Source organism: Dipodomys merriami, unplaced genomic scaffold, assembly GCF_024711535.1.
Source record: "Dipodomys merriami isolate MVZ:Mamm:240054 unplaced genomic scaffold, mDipMer1.0.p SCAF_11, whole genome shotgun sequence".
In the NCBI taxonomy this organism is placed as follows: domain Eukaryota; kingdom Metazoa; phylum Chordata; class Mammalia; order Rodentia; family Heteromyidae; genus Dipodomys; species Dipodomys merriami.
This window is the reverse complement of record NW_027202382.1, coordinates 46,348,659-46,376,303: the sequence shown is the minus strand read 5'-3', so window position 1 is coordinate 46,376,303 and position 27,645 is coordinate 46,348,659. Positions and strand designations below refer to the sequence as shown.

The window sequence follows — 27,645 nt, the reverse complement described above, 5'->3', positions numbered from 1 at the left end:
CCCAGCCCTCCTGTTTTGTTTTGTTTTGTTTTGTTTTTGCCAGTCATGGGCCTTGAACTCTGGGCCTGGGTGCTGTCCCTCAGCTCTTCAGCTCAAGGCTAGCACTCTACCACTTGAGCCACAGCACCACTTCTGGCTTTTTTCTGCTTATGTGGTGCTGAGGAATTGAACCCAGGGCCTCATGCATGCAAGGCAAGCACTCTACCACTGAGCCACCTTCCCAGCTCCCCTCCTGTTTATTAAATAGAGTTTCACATTCATATTTGGGCTAACATAGATGATCATCTTATTTATGTTTCCTATGTAGTAGCTGGGGTGACTGGTGCACACCGTGGCTCCTAGTTTTTTTTATTGGTTGAGATGTAGGTCCCATAAACTTTTTTTTTTTAAATCAGGGCTAGTCTCAACATGCCATCTACCTGATCTCCCATCTCTCAAGTAGGATAACAGACATGAGCCACCTCACTCAGTCAAATAAACATTTCAAACTTGAGACTATCTTAGAAAGTGTAACCAGGAAGTGGTGCTGTAGCTCAAGTGGTAGCCCACTAGTCTTGAGCTGAAGAGCTGAGGGACAGTGCTCAGGCCCAGAGTTCAAGTCCCACAACTGACAAAAGAAAAAAAGAAAGAAAGAATAACCAAAGGATAAAAATAGATAATAGGGAAGTAATGTAAAATAATCAGTACAGAAAGTTCCAGTATCCAATGGAAAATGTTTTAATGTAGGTACTGGTAGCTTATACCTATTATCCTAGCTACTCAAGAGGCTGAGATCTGAGGATTATGGTTCAAAGCCAGGCTGAGCAGGAAATTCTATGAGACTCTTATCTCCAGTTAACCACCCAAAAGCCAGAAGTAGAGCTATGACTCAAGTGGTATAGTTCTCGACTTGAGTGCAAAAGCTCAGGGACAGTGCCCAGGCCCTACCTAGTTCAAGCCCTAGAACCATCACCCCTGCCTACCCCCCCCCCCCAAAAAAACCCTGAAGTTTTAAAAAAGAAGTAAAATTGATGGAAGTTGATGGAAGAAGGAATTGTAAAAGAAATGATAATATAGAAACAATTCCTAGGGGCTGGGGGTTGTAGCTCATGCCTAGCATGTACAAAGTGCTGGGTTTAATCCTCAGCACCACAAAATATTTCCAATAATAATAAACGCATAGAATTGAAGGACTTGGCTTGCTACTAGATTGGAGGGGCTTATGTAGGGCATGGGGCATAGTCAATGTAGAAGAATGCACCAACTTCACATGTTGTGGGAAACAAGTTTTTCAGAGAAAGAAAAAGAAAACCCAAACCATAAGGAATCAGAAATCCTTTGAAAAGGTTTTCAATTTAGGATTCTATATCAACTAAGTTAATTATCAGGTAGGAGACACAGGGACTCAAATTTGCCTTGGCTAGCTATAAGAGCATGTATTTTATCAACATCAGGTACAACAAGGAGGAGGAAGACACAGTTCAGGAAGCTGGGGTTGTAGCCTAGGGAAGTGTCAAGAAACAGCAGTCTGAAGATTCATAAGGTCCATACTATGGAGTAGATTGACATAGTTGCATTTCACTAAATAAAAATTAGGTATTGTGTCCTAAGTTGAGAAAAAAAATGGAAAAGAAGAAAGAGAAAACAGAGAAAAAGAAACAACTATTAAAACTCCAGGAAAGCCAAATAAGAAGATATCAATGTTGTATTTGGTTCAGCTGCGAATAGTTCTTAATACTCTTTTCTTAATGATTATTGAAATAGATTTTATTAAAAAAATGAAAACAATGAAAAAAATAATGGTACACTTCTGAGATCATTGAGGAGGAGAGACAAGACAAAGGACAGCAACCTCAGTCTGCTCCTACTATAATAGGAGGCTGATAAAGTCTAAAGTCTAAAAGTCATATCAAGAAAGAAAAAACATAGAGCGTATTTTTAGAAAATACTGAAGTACAGTAGCAAGTTAGCCAACAGCATTGGAAGTAAAGGTTAGAAGGAGACCCAGAGGTTCCCTTTACTACTATAGTTACCCCCCCTTTTTTTTTTTGGTCAGTTGTGGGGCTTAAACTCCTCAGAGCCTAAGTGTTGTGCAAGGGTAGCCTCTACCACTTGAACCCCAGTGCCACTTCTTTTTTCTAGTGGTTAATTGGAGATATGAGTCTCACAAAGGGGCTAGGAATGTGGCTTAGTGGTAGAGTGCTTGCCTAGCATGTATGAAGCCTGGGTTCGATTCCTCAGTACCAAATAAACAGAAAAAGCCGGAAGTGTTGCTGTGGTTCAAGTTAGTAGAGTGCTAGTCTTGAGCAAAAGAAGCTCAGGGAGGGCTGGGAAGGTGGCTCAGTGGTAGAGTGCTTGCCTTGCATTCCTGAGGCCCTGGGTTCGATTCCTCAGCACCACATAAGCAAAAAGAAAAAAGCCGGAAGTGGCGCTGTGGCTCAAGTGGTAGAGCGCTAGCCTTGAGCTGAAGAGCTGAGGGACAGTGCCCAGACCCAGAGTTCAGGCCCCATGACCGGACCCAAAAAAAAAAAAAAAGAAGCTCAGGGACAGTACCCAGGCCCTGAGTTCAAGCCCCAGGACTGGCAGGAAGGAAGGAAGGAAGGAAGGAAGGAAGGAAGGAAGGAAGGAAGGAGTTGTACGGACTTTACTGCCCTGGGCTAGTTGTGAGCTGTGATTCTCAGATCTGAGTAGCTAGGATTACAGGTATGAGCCATGGGCATTCTTCTTCTCCTCTTCCTTCCTCCTCCTTGCTCATGTTCTAGTTCTAGCCCTGCTAAGGATGTGGGAAGATGATTCTGCCCCCATATACAAGTCCAGTGAGAACCCTAGGGGCCCATGTCCTTGCCACCTCTGCTCAGTTGCTGTTCAGTGAAGCTGCCTCACCCCCATGCCCTGGACACACTTCTGTATATAGGGAATTTTTAACTTGTAAGAAGTGAGCATTCTACATCCGTTGTCAAGGTCACACATCTCACTATAGCCAGCCTTGGAATGCCCCTCTCTGAGGTGGAACGGAAAGTGAGGATCCCAGCTAGAATCACCAGGGGCTTAGAAACACCTGCAATAATGCTATGTTGAGCAGGTATTCATATGTCAAATATCCTGCCAATTATCAGGACTGCTGTGGAACAAATGACAAATTCAGAGGAGCTGAAAGAAATGGACATGTGCAGGGATCCAACTCAGGCCTGGCCTCTTGAACACTACTAGGCAAGTCCTTCACCACTGAGCCACATTCACTTAAATACTTAACATTGTCAGATCTACTTGTGGACCTATGCCTAAAAAGTTTTGTATCCTTTTTAACTTTAAGATTACATTCTGGGGGCTGGGAAGGTGGCTCAGTGGTAGAGTGCTTGCTTTGCATGCATGAGACCCTGGGTTTGATTCTTCAGCACCACTAAGCAGAAAAAACTGAAAGTGGCGCTGTGGCTCAAGTGGTAGAGTGCTAGCCTTGAGCTGAAAAGCTGAGAGACAGTGTTCAGGACCCACGACCGACCAAAAAAAAAAAAAAAAAAGATTACATTCTGGATCATTTAATTCTTTTTTTTGGGGGGGGGGAAGGGGATCCGGTCATGGGGCCTGAACTCGGCCTGGGCGCTGTCCCTCAGCTCTTCAGCTCAAGGCTAGCGCTCTACCACTTGAGCCACAGCGCCACTTCTGGCTTTTTTTCTTTTTGCTTATGTGGTGCTGAGGAATCAAACCCAGGGCTTCATGCATGCAAAGCAAGTGCTCTACCACTGAGCCACCTTCCCAGCCCCTGGATCATTTAATTCTTGAAGGCATGATTTTAAAACTTAACTTGTATAGTGTGGACTAAAATTTACACAATAAAATTTATTAAGTTTTGAAAAAGTCATAATCCCAATAAAGAATATTTCCATGGCCTCAAGAAGTTCCTTGCATTCTTCCCCTGCCTCTGGCAACCCTTGATCTGTGGAAAGCCTGCTTTTCCTGATGGTGTATTAGCATTTCTGTTGTAGAATATCTTTCCTTGGGGCTGGGATAAGTGGTAAAGGTGGAAGTGGGGCTTACAACAGGAAGCTTCAGACAGCTCTTTAAATGTCCTCTCTAGCTGTAACCTTTTACATAGAAGAATAGAAGAATCCTGTGACTTTCTAGGAAACTAAGTCAGCCCAGCTTACAGGCTTACCCTACTCCTTGGTGACATTTGTTCAAAGACTTGCTCCACAGCGTTTATGTTACATTGAGGCTATGCTTGTTTTGTGGATGGAATTTTCTTTCACTTTAGTTTCTGTTAGTTTGATGTAACTTTTTTTTTTGGCCAGTCTTGGAACTTGAACTCTGGGCCTAGGTGCTGCCCTGAATTTCTTTTGCCCAAGGCAAACGCTCTACCACTGGAGCCACTGGCTTTTTTGAGTAGTTTATTGAAGATAAGAGTCTCACAGACTTTACTGCCCAAGCTGGCTTCAAACCACAATCCTCAGATATCACCTTCCTGAGTAGCTAGGATTACAGGTATAAGCCACCAGTGTCAGGTTTGATGTACCTCTTAAATAGGGAAGAATAGGCTTGGAAGATGAATGGCTAGTTCTTCAACTAGTACTGTTTTCTACTTGGGCCTACCATTGTTCTACCTCGTTTGTTGCCAGTCACAGTCCCATGGCTGGCACTGAGTTGGCCTTTTTAACTAATTTAATTGATGTGATTAAATGAGTTAATATTTGATTTTCTTGACTTCCGTTAACCTTTTCCAGGTGGAAGAAATTAGAAACTCATGATGTGGTAATAGAGTGTGCCAAAATCTCCCTGGACCCTACGGAAGCCTCCTATGAAGATGGTTATTCTGTGTCTCACCAGCTCTTCACCCGCTTTCCTCCTCGTTCAGCTGATATTACCACCAGCCCCTATGTTGATACACAGAATAGCTATGGTAAAAAAGTGTTATTTCTCTTTGTTGATTTTTGAAGGCCTTTCCCTAGAACAATATTTATTTTATGTCCCAGGAATTTTCACCCAAGTATTTAAATTTGAGTTTGCCTTTCTTTTCTTCTGATTAATTTCTCCTTCAAGTTCAGTTGTTCTTGATCTCCTACCTGATAGTGCATTCATAGATTTGGTGATATGCCCTCAGCACTTAACAAAGAAAGGGCTTAAGTACTTGACAGCTAGGCCCTACATCCTAAGGTAGTTTCCTGATTTTTTTCTAGGTACTTCAGATGAGGCTTGCTGGGCTATAGCACTGAGAAAAATTGGACAATTTAAACTAGATTCACAGAAAAATCTTAGTTTTCAACATAGGCTGCACCACTGAAGCTGTCACACACAGTGTGCAGTCTCCCCTCCCATTATCCTGAGGCTTAATGACATCAGACCTCCCAGAACTTTCATTTTCAAAGAGCATTAACAGATCTTTTAAGATCTATTACTTAAAAAAGGTCTGTTAAGATCTGTTACTTAAAAACTACTCAAAAAAGCCAGAAGTAGTACTATGGCTCAAGTGGTACAGTGCTTGCCTTGAGCAAAAGAAGCTCAGGGACAGCATCCAGGTCTAGAGTTCAAGTCCCAGGACTAGCAAAAAAAAAAAAAAAGTTACATCAAATTAACAGAAACTAACTTGAAGAAAATTCCATCCACAAAAACAAACATAGTCTTAATGTAATGTAGATATGATGGTTCATGCCTGTAATCCCAGTTATGAGAGAGGCATAGATTAGGAAAATCTCAGTCTCAGGCTAAAAGAAAGTAAGACCACACCTAAAAGATAAAGCAAAAAAGCTTTGGGCACTTGACTTAAATGCTAGAGTTCCTGCATAGCAAGCATGAGCCCCTGAGTTCAGACCTTAATACAACCAGTCTTGGGGCTTGAACTCTGCCTCTGGGCCTGGACACTGCCCCTGAACTCTTCAGTTCAAGGCAAGCACTCTACCACTTGAGCTACAGCACCACTGGTTTTCTGGAGATAAAGATCTCACAGACTTTCCTGCCCCAGTTGTCTTTGAACTGCAGTCCTCAGATCTTAGCCTCCTGAGTAGCTAGGATTACAGGTGTTAGCCACCAGTGCCCAGCTGTAATAATTTTTTTTTTAATGAAGAGAACTGAACATTGCCAGATGGTCTAGAACTATATGAAGCCCACTCTCACCCTTTGTGTTCTTCCCTTTTGTTTCAGGGAGTGCTACTTCCACCCCTTACTCCACCACTCAACTGATGTTGTTCAGTACGCCCAGGCAGCTACCTCAGACTCTGAGTTCCCCATCGGCACGGCTGTTACCTGAGCCGCTACAAGTATGGTGTTTCACAGTGTGTCTGTCTGTCTCTGCCTCCTGGTGAAGATGACTGTTTGGGTTAAGATTTAGTATATGGTTGGGAAATTTTCACATTGCGTGAGGCCCTTTTGAGGGCCCTTGATAAGAACAAAGAAAGCTGCTTTTGCTACTTGTACATCTTGGAGTTCAGACATTTAAATTGCAGTTTGTCTATTGATAAAGTTTTACTGGAATGCCTCTTTACAATTATACAGGCCAAATTGAAAGTGAACTTCAGATTTAAATCTGAGGCAGGATGCAGTATTCATTTGCTGCTACTGATGTATTTTATTAACTTCCCAGGCTACTCTTTGGAGCCCATCTTCGGTTTGTGGTATGACCACTCCTCCAACATCTCCTGGAAATGTCCCATCTGATTTGTCCCATCCTTACAGTAAAGTTTTTGGCACAACTGGTACGTACGTTATAATCGGATCTCATTGGTTGGTTTTGGCCTGCCTTTGTGATAGCACCGTTCAGATCTCATAGTGAGTTTGGGGGATACTTGACAATGCTCTTGACACCTAATGCACATTTCTGGGACTTTCAGAATGAGTAAGTAAACCATAAAAAGAAAGGGGGAGAGAGTCAGAGACAGAGACAGACACTCATGTAGTTCCCCATAAAGTTAACTCTCCAGGCTAATTTGTGGTAATAATTATGCTGATAAGAATTGTCCGTTTTTCTAAAACTTAGATTCAGTACTTATTTATTTATTTCACCCTTGTCTCTGGGCAGGTGGAAAAGGAACTCCTCTGGGAACCCCAGCAACCTCTCCTCCTCCAGCCCCAACCTGCCATCCAGATGACTATGTGCACATTTCCCACACCCCCCAGGCCACAGCCACACCCCCCAGGAAGGTGCGTGCCAGCTTCACCTTATGAAGCCTAGTAATGCCAGATGGAATTCTGACTCAAAATATGATGGTGTCCAGTCAGAATAATAGAGGATAGGCTCTTGAATATTTCTCAGAGTCTGATCTGCGACCCTAAGGATTCCAGAATCCTTCCCAGGAATCAGTAGGTCAGATCTTCTTTCCTAGTAATGCTAGCTATTGGCATTTGTGCTTTATGGTACAGAATCAGTGTGTGGGTAGAATGGTGGTCCTGTGTTGTGAATCAAGCCAAGCTGGCTCAGTTGGCATTTTATTCTTCCTTGGCATGTTCTTTAAATTTAAAAACAGAAGAAAAAAAGCCACACTTTTTGAGTATTCTAAATTAAAGTGATGAATTTTCTTAAACTTAGGCCCTTGAGATTATATATTAATATTCTTTGTGGCAGAATAGAAAATATGTAAAAAGCATGTGTATTGCACAGCAAAGAATTAGGTCGTCATAGGCCCTGTGGGATTGTGTTAGAGCTGAATTAGCTGCTCTTTTTCATAGAACACTAGTTTTCTTTGAAAGATCAGGTGCTGACAAACTGGTTATTCAGATTTGGATATCTGGCAGGCATTTGCTAAACAGTGAACCAAGGGGAACAACTGATAGTATTTATAGCCAATGATAAAATTAAGTGAAATAAGAATATTAAAAAACTTGTGGGCTGGGACTGTGGCTTAGTGGTAGAGTGCTAGTCTTGAGCACAGAGAGACTCAGGGACAGTGCCCAGGCCCTGAGTTCAAGTCCCCAGATTGGCAAAAACAAAACAAACACACACACAAAAAACTTGTATTAGATGGGCATTGGTGGCTCACACCTGTAATCTTAGTTACTCAGGAGGCTAAGATCTGAGGATCACTGGTCAAAGCCAGCCTGGTCAGGAAGGTCTGTGAGACTCTTATCTCCAGTTAATCATAGAACAAGATGTAAGTGACACTGTGGCTCAAAGTGGTAGAGCACTAGTCTTAAGCAAAAGGAGCTCAGAGACAGCACCCAGGCCGAAAACTCAAACCTCAGACTGGCAAAAAAACAACAATAACAAACAAACAAAAAAAACCTCCCAAACTTGTGTTAGTATTCTAGGCATTCACACACACAGTCAGACTGAAGGAAGATAATCTTAGAAGAGGAAACCAAAAGTATAACATACTGTTTATCAAAACAAATGGCAGGAAATGGAAACATTGGGTTTTTTTTGTTGCTGTTATTGCTGCTGGTGGTGTATATTTTGCTTTTATTTTTTATTTTTTGGTCTTTTGGGGGGCAAAGTATAGTACAGAAAGTGGAGAGGGAGGAAGGGTGAACAAATGCAGGCATGGTACTCAGTAGACATAGTAGAAAGTGCACTCTGCAATTTGTGGAAAAGGGATGGCAGGGGGAAGCTGGGAGAAAGCAAAGGAGGGGGTGACATTGTCCAAAAAGAAAATGTATTCATAATTTGACTTAAGTAATGGTAACACCTCTGTACACACTTTACTAATCACAATAAATATTTTTAAAAACTTGTATTAAAAGCCAGTGGATTTTACCATAGTATGGAGAGTGATTTCAGATTCCACATGCAACTGGCTTTTAAAACTACCACTTATCAAGTTTCTTTATGAGATTAGAGATGATTGCTCACAATTTTATGAAAGGTTAACCTTGGTGTACTTTTTGTAGCTACATATTTGGATGGCTACAGACTTTTTTCGTGTACTTCAGTAACATAGTGTAGGACATAGAGTATAGAAATAGATGGGGGAGGGAGATGGGAAGGTGGCTCAGTGGTAGAGTGCTTGCCTTGCATGCATGAGGCCCTGGGTTCGATACCTCAGCACCACATAAGCAGAAAAAGCCAGAAGTGGCCACTGTGGCTCAAGTGGTAGGGTACTAGCCCTGAGCTGAAGAGCTGAGGGACAGTATCTAGGCCCAGAGTTCAGGCCCCATGACTGACCAAAAAAAAAAAAAAGACAGGGAAATGCAGCATTGAGCCAGATAGTAAGGGAATTAAAAAATATACATGTTTTATTGTTTTAGAAAAATAGTTTTTTTAAAATTAAAACTATATATGTTAACATGGCATAGATTTGTTTAGTTTTAGTTTTACTTATTATTTTAGGGAGTGAGGCTGGTCCTGGGGCTTGAACCTAGGGCTTGGGCACTGTCCTTGAACTCCTTTTTTGTTGTTGTTGTCAGTCATGGGGCTTGAACTCTGGGCCTGGGTGCTGTCCCTCAGCTCTTCAACTCAAGGCTAGCACTCTACCTCTTGAGCCACAGTGCCACTTCTGGTTTTCTGAGTGGTTTATTGGAGATAACAGTCTCACAGACTTTCCTGCCTGGGCTGGCTTTGAACCTGTCTTTGAACCACGATCCTCAAATCTCAGCCTCCTGAGTAGCTAGGATTACAGGTGTGAGCCACCAGCTCCAGGCTCCTGAACTTCTTTTTGCTCAAGGCTAGGGCTCTACCACTTGAGTCATAGCCACTTCTGGCTTTTTCTGAGTAGTTTATTGGAGGTGAGAGTCTTACAGACTACAGACTTTCCTGCCCAGGTGGCTTCAAACTACAGTCCTCAGATCTCAGCCTCCTGAGTAGCTAGGATTACAGCCGTGAGCTACCAGCATCTGGAAGATTTGTTATTTTTAAATTAAACTGTTGTTGTTGGTGGTGGTGGTGGTGGTCGTCGTCGTGGGCCTGAACTCTGGTCCTGGCCACTGTCCCTCAGCTCTTTAGCTCAAGACTAGTGCTCTTGAGCCACAGTGCCACTTCCGGCTTTTTCTGATTATGTGATGCTGAGGAATTGAACCCAGGGCCTCATGCATGCAAGGCAAGCACTCTTCCACTGAACCTCCTTCCCAGCCCTAAAATAAACTTTTTATTTAATTCCTGTTTTAATTTCTAATACAATAACAATTAGTGCTTAAGGTTCTTTATATTTAGGAATATAAAGGGATCCTGAAATTAAACAGTTTAAAAATCACTGACTTGACCTTTAAACTATATATTCTAAAGAACATGTGCAACATTTTTTACTGTGTGGTATAAATTGTGCTTATCTTTGCAGGAAGAGAGAACCGATTCTGCAAGGCCATGTCTACACAGACAGCACCATCTTCCGAATGATAGAGGATTAGGTAAACTTTCTGGGTAATGAGAGACCACACTGTCTCTTCCAATTAGACTACATGTATTTAAAAGCAAAGATAGGTGGAAATATCACAAAACACTGGAATGTGTCACAGAACTCTGACCTTTAGTTATTATTATTTTTTTTGTCGTGGGTCTGAACTCTGGGCCTGGTCACTGTCCCTCAGCTCTTCAGCTCAATGCTAGTGCTCTACCACTTGAGCCACAGCGCCACTCCTGGCTTTTTCTGCTTATGTGGTGCTGAGGAATTGAACCCAGGGCCTCATGCATGCAAGGCAAGCACTCTACCACTGAGCCACCTTCCCAGCCCAGAACTCTGACCTTTAGAAATAGGAAACAAGTAGTGAATTCTAAAAGCTAATCTAATAATAAGAAAAAAATGTTCAAGCTACTGTCCTAAATTACTGCTCTGTGTTTAAACTGGTCAAGCTATGTGATTTTATTTGTTCTCAGAGATGTTAAAGCCTGAGCATTATATGTTCAGCGGGATTATTAATACCATAGCCTTTTGAGGTAGCCTCAGAAGAGGGTCATTTCCAGCCTCTAATGGGCAGGAAGAATGATCACATGCACGTTTGATTATAACACAAGCAGCTTTGTACTTACTCATATTTATTTGACTGGAATTGTCTCTGTTTCTCTTCAGAAGAGCTACATGGAAGCAAAGGTTCTGTTACTCTAAGTGATCTTCCAGTGTTTTTGGGTGATCTGGCCTCTGAGGAAGACAGTATTGAAAAAGATAAGGAAGAAGGTACAGTATCCCACAGAACTGGATCTAGCGTCAGCATGCACAGCTTGGTTGTGTTTTCTTGTCTGGTGGTTAATGGTGGGTGTTTTTTCCTGGGACCTCTGTCAGATGTGCTTACACTGAATGTTTACTAGGCCTTGTCTTGTTTTCTGTCCTCGTTTCAGCTGCAATATCTAAAGAGCTTTCTGAGATCACCACTGCAGAGGCAGATCCTGTGGTTCCTCGGGGAGGTTTTGACTCTCCATTCTACCGAGACAGTCTCCCAGGTTCTCAGCGGAAGACATGTTCAGCCCCATCTGGGACTCGGGGCTCCATTGTGAACCCTGAGCCCTTCCACTCCTCCCTGGACAAGCGTGGGCCTGACACACCAAAGCAAGCCTTTACTCCCATTGACCTGCCCTGTGGAGGTGCTGACTCCAGCCCTGCGGAGGACAGGGACCGCCAGACTTCTCTGGAGACCAGTATCCTCACTCCCAGCCCTTGCAAAATCCCGCCTCATAAGGGTACGGGCTTTGGAAGTACACAGCCTCCCCCATACGATCATCTCTTCGAGGTGGCCTTGCCAAAGACTGCCCGTTACTTTGTCAGCAAGAAAACTGAGGAGCTGTTAAAGAAGGTGAAAGGAAGCTCTGAGGAAGACTACGTGCCCTCTACCTCCCCAATGGAAGTACTGGACAGGCTGATACAGCAGGGAGCAGACGCACATAGCAAGGAACTGAACAAGTCAGTAAGCCCCAGGGGATCTAGGCTTTTCTGTCAGGAAGTACAGAAAGTGCAAAAGTGCAGGCAGAAGTTGCTCTTGCCATCCATACCCAGAGGTTATTGGGTTCTCTTGTGTGCTCTTCGAATTCAATCTGTGGCTTGTCATTGTCTAGGAGTGAGGGCACATGTACTTGGATGAGCCCTTACATAGCTTTCTATTTTAAAATGAGGTTTCTTTCTTGTGCCATTGTTCTGTTAGAGTGGTCAAATGTTTTTATATTTTCTTTCTGAAAACTGGAGTTTAAAAATTCGGTTATAAGCTGGGCACCAGTGGCTCGTGTCTGTAATCTTAGCTACTCAGGAGATGAGCTCTAGGATCGTGGTTTGGAGTCAGCCCAGGCAGACAAATCTGTGAGACTCCAAAAATCTGATTCCAATTCACGAGCAAGAAGCCAGAAGTGGTGCTGTGGCTCAAGTTGGTAGAGCACCTGCCTATCCCTCCCCCGCCACACACACCCATACACACACACACTCACACACACACACATATACACATGGATGTTATGCTGGGTGTAGTGTCATATAAATCTTGCTTACTGGGGAGGCAGAGATAGGAGGAGCATAGTCTGCAGGCCACTGGAGCAAATGAGCAGGTCATCAATATTTTATGAAAATTCAGATGGCCTAATGCTACCCCTTCCCACAAAGGCAACCAGGTTCAGTTTCAGCTTTTGTTTATTGCCCTTTTCAGGGCTTTCCAGGGAAGAGACTAACCTGTCCAAAGTTGGACTCCTCTGCCATTTCTGCACAAGCTCTTGGGGAATGTTAGTTCTTATCTTTCTTGCCTATAATAGGCTCTGTGGAATGTGACAGTAATTTTACTCAAACTTCCTCTTTGTAAGTGAGACTTGGTATAACAGGCTCAGAAAAATGACCTGCTTTTGTCTTAAGACCTGTATCAGGAGCTTCTCCAGAGAGAGCTACTCCTTGAGTGTCTCCACAGAGAAGGCTGGAAGCAGCCGTGTTTTTCCACTCAGCACCTTGGCAAATTGACCCCAAGACCCAGGCCACAATTGAGCCCATGGGATTGGTGTTGTGGCTCCTCCTCTTTGGAGATGGGTTGTGTGCATTAGGATGCCTACTTGTTCTTTCCTCTAAGGCCCCAACTTCAGGCGAACTTAGAAGAGTTTGACATTTTCTTAGGTAATTGAAGATTCTGACCATAAGGAAGTGATGTAGTCTTGTTGCAATTGAAAGTTGAGATAATTTTTTCTAGCTCTGATATGAAACTTCATTATTTTAAAACTTCTTCCTAGGTTGTCCTTACCCAGCAAGTCTGTCGACTGGACCCACTTTGGAGGTAAAATTGTTACTTTAGTGCTATATCCACTGGTCCCTACTTTCTTGTTCCTTTTCTGACCTTGAAGGAAGCATGACCTGGGGCTCCCACTTTGGCCAGCTTATAAGCTTGGTGCAAGGATCCCAGGAGTTGTAGACTAAGCATTTCCTATTTTGAAAAGTAACAAGTGCTGTGCACTTGGGAGTAGAAATTCAATGGGTGCAGACTTCACACCCCACTTCCCATGTGATATAGACATGCTGGAATCTTCTCTGGGCACAGGTGAGCCCAGTAGCCAAGGAGCAGCTACACAGAGAGCAAGGCAGTCTGGAATATGTGCAAAATTGGGTGTGCGTTATCTTAAAAGGAAGACAGGACCTAGGCACTGGTTGGCTGACTGGGCATTGGCTTAATAGGCTCACACCTATAATCCTAGCTACTCAGGAGGCTGAGATCTAAGAATCATGGTTCGAAGTCAGCCCAGGTAGGAAAGTCAATAAAACTTGTATCTCGGGGCTGGGAAGGTGGCTCAGTGGTAGAGCGCTTGCCTTGCATGCTCGAGGCCCTGGGTTCGATTCCTCAGCCCCACATAAGCGAAAAGAAAAAAGCCGGAAGTGGCGCTATGGCTCAAGTGGTAGAATGCTAGCCTTGAGCTGAAGAGCTGAAGGACAGCGCCCAGGCCCAGAGTTCAGGCCCCACGACCGGACCCAAAAAAAAACAAACAAAAAAACAAAAAAAACCTTGTATCTCTACTTAACCACCAAAAAGCCAGAAGTAGAGCTGTTGCTCACGTGATAGATGGCTAGCTCTGAGCAAAAAAGCTCAGGGAAAGCACCCAGGCCCTGAGTTCAAGCCCAAGGATTGGCACCACCACCATCACGCCCCCCAAAAAATAAAAATAAAAAGGAGACAAGTGAAAAGTTTCATCCCTCCTCCTGCCAGCAGCTGTTGCTGGGAACCAACTGGTCGGTCATTTGCATAGTGATTTGGTTTTAGCAGAATTGTTTCTTACACTAAGGGAAGGGGTTTCATGGAACCATATATAAAAAGCATTTCTGCCCCTCCCTCTGCTTTAAAATCAGGCTCTCCTCCCTCAGATGAGATCCGCACCCTTCGAGACCAGTTGCTTTTACTGCACAACCAATTACTCTATGAGCGTTTTAAGAGGCAGCAGCACGCGCTCCGGAACAGGAGGCTCCTGCGCAAGGTGATCAGAGCAGCGGCCCTGGAGGAACACAATGCTGCCATGGTGAGATGGCGGGTGTGGGGGTACCTCAGTCAGTGCTGCCATGGTGAGGTGGGGGGGTGGGGGTACCTCAGTGCTGCCATGGTGAGGTGGGGGGGTGGGGGTACCTCAGTCAGTGCTGCCATGGTGAGGTGGGGGGGTGGGGGTACCTCAGTCAGTGCTGCCATGGTGAGGTGGGGGTGACCTCAGTCAGTGCTGCCATGGTGAGGTGGGGGGTGACCTCAGTCAGTGCTGCCATGGTGAGGTGGGGGGGTGGGGGTACCTCAGTGCTGGCATGGTGAGGTGGGGGGGTGGGGGTACCTCAGTCAGTGCTGCCATGGTGAGGTGGGGGGGTGGGGGTACCTCAGTCAGTGCTGCCATGGTGAGGTGGGGGGGTGGGGGTACCTCAGTGCTGGCATGGTGAGGTGGGGGGGTGGGGGTACCTCAGTCAGTGCTGTCATGGTGAGGTGGGGGGTGACCTCAGTCAGTGCTGTCATGGTGAGGTGGGGGGGTGGGGGTACCTCAGTCAGTGCTGTCATGGTGAGGTGGGGGGGTGGGGGTACCTCAGTCAGTGCTGCCATGGTGAGGTGGGGAATAACCCTAGTCAGTGCTGCCGTGATAAGGTGGGGCCCTTGTTCTGTTCTGGGCTGTGTCCTGTGGGAGCCTAGAAAGAGTGGTGAAGTCACAATCAGTGTCTGTCATGCTCACTGCAGTGGATGGCACTGAAGGTTAAATGTGAATAATAGATCTCACAATTCCCTCCTAATTCTCAGAAACCATGGGACAAGTGACTTTGTGTTTGCCTATAATTGACTATGATGATAGAAAAGGTCCAAAGCTGTGTTTTATTTCTTCTGATATGAAACTAGCCCCTGTAGAGCTAATTCATGACATAGAACTGAAGCATGAATGATGTCATAGGCATAGCAATTTCAATGCTGGCTCTACCAGTTGTTATCTTAGAAAAGTAATCAGCCCTTCTGAAGCTTCATTACTGATTTGTTTTGTTTTGTTTTTTTGGTCATGGGGTTTGAACTCAGGGCCTGTATGCTATCTCTGACTTTTTCACTCAAGGCTAGCCACTCTACCACTTTGAGCCATAGTGTTACTTCTGGTTTTCTGGTGGTTAACTGGAGATAAGAGTCTTGGGGACTGGGGAGGGGGGGGGGAGGCTGGGAAGGGATGTGAAGGGTAAACCAAAGGAGGAGACTGCAATGCTTGGTAAGAAATGTACGCATTATCCTGCCCATGTAATTGTAACTCCTCTGTACAGTATGTTCACAAATAAAATTAAATTTAAAAAAAAAAAGAGTCTTGGGGACTTTCCTCTCCAGGTTGACTTTGAACCATGATTCTCAGATCTCAGCCTCTTCAGTTGCTAGGATCATGCTGACTCACTACTGTGCCTGGCGCACTGTAAGCATTTAGTAAATTTTAGCATTTTAGTGAACTTTACCAGTGCTGCATATTAGAGGCCTCATTCCAATGTTGATAGCTAGGACTTTTGAGAGCATCAGAGATGTTTATGCCTGAGAAAACTCTCTTAAGCAACTTAAGATCCATTTGCCAAGTGTGAAATTTGGAAAAGCCTGATCTAAAGCTAGGACAAGAGAGAGCTCTGAGACTCTTGAGTAGTTCTAAGGTGAGTTGAGTGATCACTGGAAAAATGTTTATGGTATGCGTTATCCTTGAGCATCACCACCCATGCTGGATGGCAGCTAACGTAATGGCATCTCTGATCTCTGCTAGAAAGATCAGTTGAAGTTGCAAGAGAAAGACATCCAGATATGGAAGGTGAGTCTGCAGAAAGAACAAGCCAGATACAGTCAACTTCAAGAGCAGCGTGACACAGTGGTGACCCAGCTTCACAGCCAGATCCGCCAGCTACAACATGACCGCGAAGAATTCTACAACCAGAGCCAGGAGTTACAGGTAAAAACTACAGCGGCTTGGAAGGAGACACAACTTGATAAGTGTTGTCCTCTTTTTTTGGGGGGAGGGGGTCCAGTTGTGGGGCCTGAACTCTGGGCCTAGGCGCTGTCCCTCAGCTCTTCAGCTAAAGGCTAGCACACTACCATTTGAGCCACAACACCACTTCCGGCTTTTTTCTTTCTGCTTAGGTGGTGCTGAGAAATCGAACCCAGGGCCTCATGCATGCAAGGGAAGCGCTCTACCACTGAGCCACCTTCCCAGCCCCAGTGTTGTTGTCTTATTTAGCTTAACTGAACTGAATATTTTCTTCTCTGAAATGGCAGATAAATTTCCCAACTTTCTTGGTTCATGGCTCCCTTAGTGCCCTGGCCCTCTTGAGTCAAAAGAAATACTTGGCAGTACCACTAAGTAAGTAGGTCTGAAGAGCTCAATGAGTGTGGATGGCCTAATGATTTAACAAATGCCTGAAAGTACTGCATATATATTTAAACTATTTTAAATCTGATTTTTAAGTAACCTGTGCACATGTACACTTGTTGGTATCATACAATTTTTTTTTTTTTTTTTGGTCCTGCTTGAACTAAGGGCCTGTGCTCTGTCTCTGAGCCTCTCTGTGCTAAAGGCTAGCACTTTACCACTTGAGCCATAGTGCCACTTCTGGCCTTTTCTGAGTAGTTTATTGGAGACAAATAAATCTCATGGACTTTCCTGTCTGCACTGGCTTTGAACCATGATCCTCAGATCTCAGCTTCCTGAGTACCTAGGATTACAGGTGTGAGCCACTGGCGCCCGGCTTCATTTTCTTTTCTATATCTGCTATTCATGATGCTTTTTTCCCCTCTTCGGTTGTGGGGCTTGAACTCTGGGCCTGAGCGCTTTCAGCTCTTCAACTCAAGGCTAGTGCTCTACCACTTGAGCTACAGTGCCACTTCTGGTTTTCTGGTGGTTTATTGGAGATAAGAGTTTCATGGAATTTCCTGCCTGGGCTGGCTTTGAACTGCGATCTTCAGATCTCAGCCTCCTGAGTAACTAGCATTACAGGTGTGAGCTACCAGTACCCGGCTATGGTGCTTTTTAAAAAAAAAATCACCATGTTCACCAAAAAGACAGGTTTTGCAAGGTCCGACATTATTCGCAAATATTCAGTACTATCTACTACTGCCCTGTATATCCTCTGTCTAGTTGTAAGTGCACATGCTGACCCACAGATGGCGCTATGCTCCCTTCAAAAAAGCACAAGGGCTTGGCAGATCTCTGTGTTTGCTGATAGATAGCCTCAGGGCTCTTTTACATACAGTTTGGGAACTGCAAGTACCCGGTCTCTTTTTCCTGTTGTTAAATAGGAAGGAACTAAGAAATCAACCACAACTTTTTAAAATTAAAAAGTCAAATGCCAGGTGTGGTCTGCACACCCATAATCTCAGCCCTTGGGAGGCTCAGGCTGCATAACAAGTTCCAGGCCACCTGGGACTCATAGTGAAACCCTATATTAAAAAAGGAAAAGAAAAAAGACATAAGAAAGAGAGCAAGATAGGAAGGAAAAGACAGAAAAGGAAAGAGAGGGGACTCGTAAGTCAGGAATAGGAAAGCAGTTGGAGAATGAGGCATGCCCATTTTTCACCGAGCAAACAAGAGGACTGGCCTATCAGTGATGCCATAACTTCACAACCATATCTCTTTGGTAGACAAAGCTGGAGGACTGTAGGAATATGATTGCAGAGTTGCGGATAGAGCTGAAGAAGGCCAATAACAAGGTGTGTCACACGGAGCTGCTGCTCAGCCAGGTTTCTCAAAAGGTAAGACATAAGACATACCTTTTGCCCTTCTTCCTTCAGATGGGACAGGTATATTAATTGAGTATCTGTGTTGGGGAAACAGCAGTAAAGGATTTTGTTCCCTTTCCCCATCTTCTGGAGACTATTTGGCAATGTCTAGATTCATTCCATGTTACTGTCAGTGAGTGGGTAGGACACATAGCCCCACAGCAGAGAAGCCTCCACTGAGCTCTGGGCCATGCATGTCCCATGGAACTCTTTGTTTTCTTTTCTTCTTCTTTTTTTCTTTTTTCTTTTTGCCAGTCCTTGGGCTTGAACTCAGAGCCTGAGCACTGTCCTTAGCTTCTTGTGCTCAAGGTTTACATTCTATCACTTGAGCCACAGAGCCACTTCCAGCCTTTTCTGTTTATGTGGTACTGAGGAATCAAACCAGGGCTTCATGCATGCTAGGCAAGCACTCTACCACTAAGCCATCTTCCCAGCCTCCATGGAATCCATTCTTGACACCTTGTTCATGTAAGTAGATAATATTACAGTTTGGGGACTGTGATACCACCCCCTCTTTGGGGTTGTTACTCAGAAATAGGTGATTTTCCTCTAGCTCCATCCTATATTCTGCCTGTCTGCTCCAGTGTTTTCTGGGTGATGAGATTCATTTTATGCTTCTTTTTAGTATAGTTTTGAAGTCCATTTGCATTGCCTTTGGGTGCCTCCCGCCCTACCAGCCATACTATCAGAGTATCGGGAATCATGGGCCTTGCTCACTGTCCCCTAGCTTGAGGCACTTAAGCTTCCTGATGGCTCCCTGTTTAATACCTATTTGCTCATTTGGGGTTATTGGATTTTCACCTTGCTTATTTTGTTTTGATTAGCTCTCAAATAGTGAGTCGGTCCAGCAGCAGATGGAATTCTTAAACAGGCAGCTATTGGTGCTTGGGGAGGTCAACGAGCTGTATCTGGAGCAGTTGCAGAGCAAGCATTCGGATACCACCAAGGTATGGGGTTCTGTGTGGGTTAGGGGTATGGGACTGAGCTGGAAAAGCTTTGCAGACCCAGGCAGCACATCACATAGAATGGCTGTTCCACTATATCATCCCCACCCCACCTCCCGCCCTGCTGTACACACGGCCAAGCCATCATGGGAGTGTCTGCCTGTCTCCTTGTTGTGTGGCTTTGGGGTATTGCTGCAGAGTAGGGGTGAAGGTGTTTCTCTCCCTTTCTTCTCCTTGCCCCCTCCAGGGACATCCAGAAGAGATGAGGGTGGGATGTGGGTAGGGTGCACTGGTATGTGCCATCTTTTCTTCCTTTTCATGGTGTGTCTCGTTTCTGCCTGTGGTCGTGCAGTCCTGGCAACAAGGCCAACAATGGGATGCTCGTACATTAATTAGTGCCTCACCAGTGGCGTAGAGACAGAAGTTCCATGTCACTTTACTGATAGCCTCGGGTAATGTTAGTGAAGGAACTGGGAATGGAATTTTAATAGTAAATGCTCAGACGCTTCCTGTCACTAGTTCCTCCATCACACATGGGCTTCTAGGGTTTCTTGGGCTTATACTTTCTAAAGCATCTTTTTTGGCCAAATGGAGACCGTCATCTTAGAATGAGGGAAACTTAATTTTCATAGTTGAATTGCTCCTTGTTTCTCAGCTCCTCTCAGCCTTAGATTCGGACTTAGCCTCTGGGAGGATGTTAAATGTGAACTTTCTCTCTAGAAACCAGCTTACTTATTTTGGAGACAGAAGGGCTTTGGGAGAAGAAAGGTGGTGAACAGACTAAAGAGACCTCTGAAAGGTGTTTGCTGAAACATGTTTTTGACAGCTTCAGAGAGGTAGGGTTATATTGGGCAACCTCAGACTCTTTGGGGTGTGTTTTATAGTGGTGATGATGATATTTTGATTTATTAGTCAGGATACTTTCTTTAGTAAGTCAGACACTGATTTGCCACAGAGTTTTATTGTTTCGCTTGACAAGAAGTCCCAGGTTAGTCAGGTTGGCAGTTTGGAAAGAACATACAGGAACTAGGCTCTTCTCATGCCACTGCCTGCTCTAGTTACCTGTCAGCCTTAGTATTCTCTGGCTAGCTGTGCTTACACTTGCCAGTTGTGTACTTACGTATATACATGTCCTAGGAAGACACTGTGATATCTTAAGGAAGAGGAGAAGGTTTCTTCTTGTTGGTCTCGGTCTGTGAGAAACCTTTCCCAGAAATGCTCTACATACTTCCATCCTTCCAGGACTGAGTGCTGCTTATTTCTACCCTGTCATAGTCTTAAGCTGGCCAGGCTTGGCCTCTGGGCCTGGAGCCTGGACGTACTCATTCATCCATTGGAGGAGAGTAAAGTAGAGAAGGGCTGGTCAGGCTGGTGAGGGGCAATAAGAGCACATGGGTATTCCTGGTTCAATACCTTGTATTAGGGTCCCACAGATAGCCATACACACAGATGGTCAATTCCCTCATATAGAATGGCATGGTGTTTATAGTTAATCCATTCGGATCCTCATATATACTTTAATCATCTCTCATCACATAGAAGTACCTGATACAGTGTCAGTGCTATATTAATAGTTGTTACAGGGTGTAATGACCAGAAAGTATGTCCATATGCAGCACAGACACCATTTTTAAAAATATTTCCCACTTTGGGTTAGTTGAGTAGAGCTCTGTGTGAGAGTGCTAACTGCTGTTGCTTAGGTAAATGTCAGAGCTGGTCACATAGCCTGTGCTGAAGACTGGAGCCGTGCAGTACAGCTGATGCAGCCACATTGTCTGCCAGCCAGTTCAGAGCCTCAGTCCATGATATGCTATACCCGAAAGTATTGGATTTCCCCGTTAGATTCCAGGTCAGGTTGCTATGGTGAAAGTTCACTTCCTTACACCTTATGATTTATTACCTTCCTAAGAAAACCAGTGCATGGCAAGGTACTTTCCTTAGGGGCAGATCTCAAGGAAGGGTCACTGGGTTAATGTTCACCAACTTGCTTTCCAGAGAGTTACCTCATTCATCTTTCTACCGCGTGCAGTGTCTTCTCAACGTTGATGATATGGCTTTCAGAGTAGATATGGCTTGTTAATTTTTTGTGAAGTATCAACTCCAATCCCTTTTTTAGGAAGTAGAAATGATGAAAGCAGCATATCGGAAAGAGCTAGAAAAAAACAGAAGCCACGTTCTCCAGCAGAATCAGAGGCTCGATACCTCCCAGAAACGGATTTTGGAACTGGAATCTCTTCTGGCCAAGAAAGACCATCTTCTTCTAGAACAGAAGAAATACCTGGAGGATGTCAAGAGCCAGGCAAGGTAACTTTCATCAGAAAGGACCGGGCAATGATGGGCTCTTTATGAAGTACACCCTTCATGTTCCGGTGGGTCTGTGTCTTTCAGCGGACAGCTGCTGGCCGCAGAGAGCAGGTATGAGACTCAGAAACGGATCACCCAGATGTTTGAGTTGGAGATCTTAGACTTGTATGGCAGGTTGGAGAAAGATGACCTCGTGCAAAAACTTGATGAGGAAAAAGCAGAGGCAGCAGAGGCAGCGGAAGAAAGGTAGGAGCTAAGAGTTTCAACAAAGCTTGTGATGAAGGTGGATCATGTTGTGGCCTGGGGCATGGCAGTTCCTCTGGTCAGGGCTGTAGCACTCAATCCGCTCCTTTTCAGAGAGTTGCCTTCACTAACTTGCCTCCTGATCTGCTGCTTGTATTGTAGACTGCCATCCAGACAGACTCACGAGTCATGCTTAAGTTTCTCTTGATGAGACTCTTGTCTGGCTTTGTTGTTACAAAACAGAGCAGGCAAGCAGAGTTCAGGTTCCATGGAAGGGAGGATCCAGTAATTGTACAGCTCCCATTGGATGCCTCAGTCACCAACTCCTTTTTTCCTCCTTGGATCTTTTTTACAGGCTTGACTGTTGTAATGACGGCTGCTCAGATTCCGTGGCAGGGCACAACGAAGAGGCATCTGGGCACAACGGTGAGGCCAAGACCCCCAGGCCCAGTGGTATCCGGGGCAGTTACGGAGCTAGAGGAGCTGGAGGCAGCAGCAGCAGCAGTGAGCTTTCTACCCCAGAGAAGCCCCCAAGCCAGAAGGCAGGCCCGTTGAGCAGCTGGTGGGACACCACTGTGGGCGAGCCCTCCACCAGCATCCCAACGGTGGGCTCACTGCCCAGTTCCAAAAGCTTCCTGGGCATGAAGGCCCGGGAGCTGTTCCGTAACAAGAGCGAGAGCCAGTGTGATGAAGACGGCATGACCATCAGTAGCCTTTCTGAGACTCTAAAGACAGAACAGGGCAAAGACTCAGGTGTGGAAGCCAAGAGTCCCCTCAACCTAGACGGCCCCCATCTGTCTCCCCCAGCCCCGGACAGTGTTGGACAGCTTCGTATTATGGACTACAATGAGAGTCATCACGAACACAGCTAAGGAGGAGGGTCAGTCAGTGTTAACTTGCATCTCGTTGGCATAGAACAGGAGGTGTGAATGCACGTTCAAGGCTTTCCCATTTCCAGGGTCTGCGTGGCTGCTCACGTGTGGTGAAAATGAGACAGAGGTCCTTTTGGTAGCTGACTGAATGCAGAATGGTTTTTGGATCTGGCATTGAAATGCCTCTTAACCTTCCCCTCTCCCACCCCACACCTGTCTTTCATTTGCCTAGCAGCGTGTACTAATGGAGGGCCAGTGGTGTGTTCCTTAGTAGCTTTATTTTCCTCCTTCCTTTCCCCCAAATGGTTTCATCCATCGAACCTGTGCAATATGAGGCCAAATTTCATCGTGAGTCCAACACACCACTCTCTGCTTTCCTGAAGCTCAGATAACAGTGGCTCGTGGTTAGACCAGGCAGTTGGCGGTACTGCAGGTAAGTCCAGTGTTGTCCCTTCCAGAAGGACATAGCCTGCAAAGCTGGTTATTGTCATGTGAAGGCTTTTACAGGAGACTTGGCACTGCTTTTCACTGCTATCTTTTTGAAGTTCAGCATCGAAAGCAGCAGATCTAGAAAAACAATGGTTCATTCACCCTTACATTCTTTTGGCGGTTCTGATAGGCTTTCTCGAAAGTTCGGTGTGAACAAATGCCTGTTGTTTTGACAGTGTAGCTGGCACTGTGGAGGCTGCACTTCTTTGCCCTTTGGGAAAGCTCTTGTCCCTCCTTCCCCCACTACCTCTTATTTATTTGGTATTTGCTTGAACGCGGGTACCATGCTGCCCATAGGTGGGCATGTAGGTGGTAGTCTTATTCTCTGCAGGCAGCAAGGGGAGATGCCAGTGAAGCTCTTGCAGGTGTGAAAGTATTCCTTTGGGCTGAGCCATTGGTTACCCCTTTGGCTCGTCAGCTTCCCCTTGAGTTCACCTGCACCTGTTGTATGTGTCAGCTGCTTTGTGATGCAGCTGCAGCAAAGAGGCTCTGAAGGTTGTCTTGAGTTTATGTGACCAGCATTTCTCAGGCTCAGGGCTGATTCATGATAGTAAGTTCTGGGCAAAAGTAGCAGCTTTTCACACCAGTTCTGACTTTCAAAGCTGATTGCTGGGAGCTTCGTGTTGCCCCCACTTTTCCCGTTAGGAATGGCAGAGCAGAACCCAGGAGGGTATTGATGAGGTCTGACTGCCTGGACCCTGCCCCACGTGCTCCTGACGTCCCACCAGTCAGCAGCAAAGGACACAATCTTGACATATGCTCCTGAAATAAATGCTAGAAGCCTAAGAACTGTTGCCTGGTATTCCCACCCAGGCAAGCAGAGGTTTGTCAGGAAAGAGCCAATGAACTAGGCTTTCCTGTTTCTATTCTTTATGTGAAAAGAATAGAATCAAAAGGTTCAGCCATGAAGAAGTTGAAAAACTGTAATGGTACGAAATCTTACTCCGTATGAAAGCTTACAGCATATGAGGGTGGACGTCTTTTTTTTGTTTTTTTGTTTTTTTTTTTTTTGAGTGTGGCAGTAAATACTCTAGCTTCCCTAACTAAAGACAGCTGGACTACATGACATTCTGTGTCACCATGGCAATTCCAGCTGAAGACCAGTTGGGGTCAGGATTTCTGGTGCCCACTGACTGTTCAGCCCACAGAGGCCGGCCATTGCCACTGGATGTCCAGAGTGAGGTACTGGAGATGCCACACTTCTAATTCAGCTTTGTCCAAAGGAAAGCTTACAATCCAATACATTGTAGTTTTCTGGTTCCATTTCAGAAAAGGATAGTGTGAACAAATTCAGAAAGAGAAAAATGCTACAGGTGAACTATTGAACCTGGTTTTATTTGCTTTCCCCCTTCCTAGAGCAAAGCTTCTCCTTAAATGGCAAAGGAAAGGAGGCAGTCTAAAGAACAAGCTACTTTAAATGGACAGCTTGTGAGATACAGGGAAGGGAGGCTGGAGGCCTGAATCGAGGGTCCCAGCATAGTAGAGTGGGTGAGGTAGAGGAAGCCCCTCTGAGGCTCTGCCGGGCCCCTCAGCTTGGTCCTCCAGCGTGGGTGTCCATACCCGGCTGTGCAGCCAGTCCTCCCAGTGCACTCCAGCTCGTGTTCTTTTGAGTTCTAGAAGACCACAGATTTATTTCAACTAGTAATAAGGCTTGCTTTTATTCTGAGAGCTGTAGATGCTTGGACTCAGTGGGTTCACTTGACAGTTGCAAGCATTTATTTTGAGGATGAAAAAGTGATAGGAGATGGGAGGAGCTTCTGACAGGCATTTGAGGCTCAGGCAAAGGTATTAGAAAAAATAATGTAATAGGTCAGGTCTGTCTTGAAACTGATTAAGTAGCTTGGTAGGTGCAAACAACTGGGAGCCAGCACTGTGATAGCTGACATGCGTAAGTTACTCAGATTTCCCTTCTGACACCATCTGGGGTCAGTGTGAGCTGGGAAGCCTGGAATCTGTGCCTCATGCAGCACGGACTGTGTCCAGAAGGAACATTGCAGTATCATTTTGGGGGTGAGAGAGCAGGAAGGAGAAGTGGACAAAAAGGAGTTCCTGAGCCCACCTCAGTCCATCAGCACACATTGGTATCTGATAGAACTTCCACAGAAAGTCCACAAACACTGTTGCTATGGGAACAGATATGTGAACATAAGAAAACTGGCTCGAGATTTTAAGAGGTGTCCTTGGAGCTCAGTGTTCGGAACATTGGCTAAGACAGGTGGCCTCTCTAGGTTTGCCAACAGCCGTCAGGAGAGAAGACTTGCCTAACCTTGGGAATCAGCTGCAGAAGGTTCTTGCTGAATGTGATGTGATTAGGGGGAAATAGTAAAACTATTCTTAGAACCATCATAACCCAGGAAAAAGGCCTGGGAGCCACTGGCAGTTTGAAAAGTTAGCCCCTGTCCCCATGCTGCCTGCCCATAGCCAGAGGCCAGTGCCTCCCTGGGCCGAAGCAGTGCAACAGGCAACAGGTGCCTGGCTCTGGCCACTCGCGGCAGCATCTGGAGTTCTCAGTGCAGAAAGAGTTGTTGTTGTAGCAGTTGTTCAGATGATATCCATAGTGGTGTGGGATGGACAGGCCTAGGAATTGGAACACATGGCTCAAGTGGCAGTAAGAAAGCCCGGCATGCATTTCTGTGTAACAGAACTGAAGTGTGCATGGACCAGCTAGTGAGACTTTGCACCAAACACTATGGGAAGCCAGAAAGAACTGAAGCACAAAGGAAAGCACCACGGGAGGATGCTAGTATTCTTATTGGGCAGTCAGGGCAGGGCAGGAGGCACTGTGGATAAGCTGGAGGGAGGTCTGGCACTGCACAGGCCTGGCCCGCACTGCAGTGCAGATGGAGTGTCACCCACCCTCTTGGGCACTCAGTGTGTGGTCCAGGAGAAGCCTGGCCCCATCCAGTGGCCCACTAGGAAGCAAGCAGCCATGTTTGCAGTGATCTGGATGGTGCCCTCCTGAGGTCCAGGCCCTGAAACTGACCTGCAGGGATTATTGGAAAAAGAAGCCAGTAGGAAGAAGTTTGTGTATCTGTTTACATCCAGAGGTCTGTGTCATGGCCTTGTCCCCTTCCCCTGGATTGCTGCAGTCCTCCATTTTCCTTGATTTCGATTTTTTTGTGAAGGTTAAAGAACAAGTTTAGGCCAGGACAGGCTTCTTATTTCCATCAGGCTTCCCAGTATCCCTGGGAGTGGCGTTCCCCATCTCTCACCTTCGTGCCCTTCAGCCAGTAATGCTCACCTCCGGGGTGGGGATGGGGGGGGGGCTACCGCCATGAGGGAAACCTGCACTGCCCGTGGCTTTTGGCCTCAAAATGAGTTCACGAAGGCCAAGAAGCTGTCTACCCCTCCCAGTGCCGCAACCTTCTCCATGCTCCAGGAGAGTAGGCTAGTTTAGCCAGCGAAACAGATCTTTCAAGCATTGAAGGGCCCCTGAGCAGCCCCTCCCTCTGCTTCCCTACCTTGCACAGTGTTTGGACGGGAGGGTCTGGTGCCTCTCTGTACAGCACATGCCTGGCTCATCACAGAGGCAGCCAGGCTCTTGCACTAGGATGAATCAGTGCTCACTCGAGGAGACAACTATGGACCACAAATACATTACGGAGGAACAGATTTTGCTAAGACATAATCTAGTTTTATAACTCAATCATGATGAACCATAGGCGGCTAATGCGGTTTAAAGGAGCCCATCAGTGAATGGAATCCGATGTTTTGACTGCTTTTAGTGAAATGGAGAAAAGTTGCCTCTTCTCAAAAGGATTAAACTTTCTCACCTTCACCTCAAAAGCACGTCAGTCCACATCAGATGCCATAAATACAGACTGCAAGAGAACATGGTACAATCTCAGTGAGTGGAAATTGGAATCAAAGGGTTTGCTGTCCTTAGAATGTTCTAAAATGTCAAGGCAGTTGCTTGTGTTTAACTGTGAACAAATAAAAATTTATTGTTTTGCACTACTCTGCTGTGGTGATGTATAGCAGTTTCCACTGGCCTTGTGTCCAGAGGTACGGAAACCTTGGGCCTGCAGTGGGGTTACCTGGGTGCTGGAGGAGGACCTGTAAATGGCTTCTAAGAGCCTTTGTGTTCTAACAGACTGCCCACGGCACAGACAACCCATCTGCCTCGTTCCTGCTCCTCTGTAGAGTGGCATGTGGAGAAGAGAAACCCTCCTAAAAGCCAGGCAGCTGCAGGTCTGCAGAGCCACGCAGCTGGCTCTCTGTCTTGGTCCTGAGAAGCCAGCCAGGTAGTTTCATGGAGTCCTTTGGTGGAACCCAAAGGACATTTATTTTGTTGAGTGCTTACTAACCTTGAACCCACACACGTGTGCAGTCACCAACAGCACCGGCTCTCCACCTCTTCTTTACTCTTCAGTCATTCAGCAAACTGTGGACGACGACCTTTACAGGAGGCGTTCGAGATCCCCCTGCTCCTGATCGCCTGGCCTGAGGCTAGTAGAAAGTGACGGTGATGAAGCCTGCAGCCTGCATGGTTTCTCGGCCCAGCCATGTCTGCCATTCAGTCCTGCACGGCCCATCTTAATAGCTGGAACAGCTCCGTGGAGAGGGCAGTTTATAAATTTGTCTAGCGAATTCAGAGGGTTTTTTGGTTGTTGTTACTGTTTGGGTTTTTTTGGTTTTGTTTTGTTTTGATTGTTTTGTCTAAACAGGTATCTCAAGGGGTACATTACAGACTTGGATAAACAGCTAGAGGCTACCCTCCGTAGACCTGTGGTAAGTGACTCCTACAGGTAGAGCCCTTTGGGGGTGGG

At 45.6% G+C, this 27,645-nt stretch overlaps 1 protein-coding gene across 7 annotated transcripts in view; it reads left to right on the top strand.

Annotated features, from left to right (window-relative positions):
• Tsc1 (TSC complex subunit 1) overlaps window positions 1-27,465 on the top strand; it is a 64,310-nt gene extending 36,845 nt beyond the window's left edge. For 4 of the 7 annotated variants that reach the window (XM_070014925.1, XM_070014923.1, XM_070014922.1 and 1 more), the window contains 15 exons: window positions 4,698-4,873; window positions 6,112-6,227; window positions 6,551-6,662; window positions 6,986-7,107; window positions 10,173-10,242; window positions 10,902-11,006; window positions 11,168-11,726; window positions 13,022-13,065; window positions 14,127-14,293; window positions 16,019-16,201; window positions 17,887-17,997; window positions 18,849-18,971; window positions 21,085-21,272; window positions 21,357-21,518; window positions 21,871-26,833. In XM_070014925.1, the coding sequence (XP_069871026.1) occupies window positions 4,698-4,873; window positions 6,112-6,227; window positions 6,551-6,662; window positions 6,986-7,107; window positions 10,173-10,242; window positions 10,902-11,006; window positions 11,168-11,726; window positions 13,022-13,065; window positions 14,127-14,293; window positions 16,019-16,201; window positions 17,887-17,997; window positions 18,849-18,971; window positions 21,085-21,272; window positions 21,357-21,518; window positions 21,871-22,387 (2,755 nt within the window). In that variant the 3' untranslated portion in view covers window positions 22,388-26,833. Of the gene's footprint in view, window positions 1-4,697; window positions 4,874-6,111; window positions 6,228-6,550; window positions 6,663-6,985; window positions 7,108-10,172; window positions 10,243-10,901; window positions 11,007-11,167; window positions 11,727-13,021; window positions 13,066-14,126; window positions 14,294-16,018; window positions 16,202-17,886; window positions 17,998-18,848; window positions 18,972-21,084; window positions 21,273-21,356; window positions 21,519-21,870; window positions 26,834-26,969; window positions 27,121-27,248 lie in introns of those variants that run through there. The other 3 variants (XR_011370384.1, XR_011370383.1, XM_070014927.1) reach the window with 3 other exon arrangements.
• Window positions 27,466-27,645: the final 180 nt, after the last annotated feature.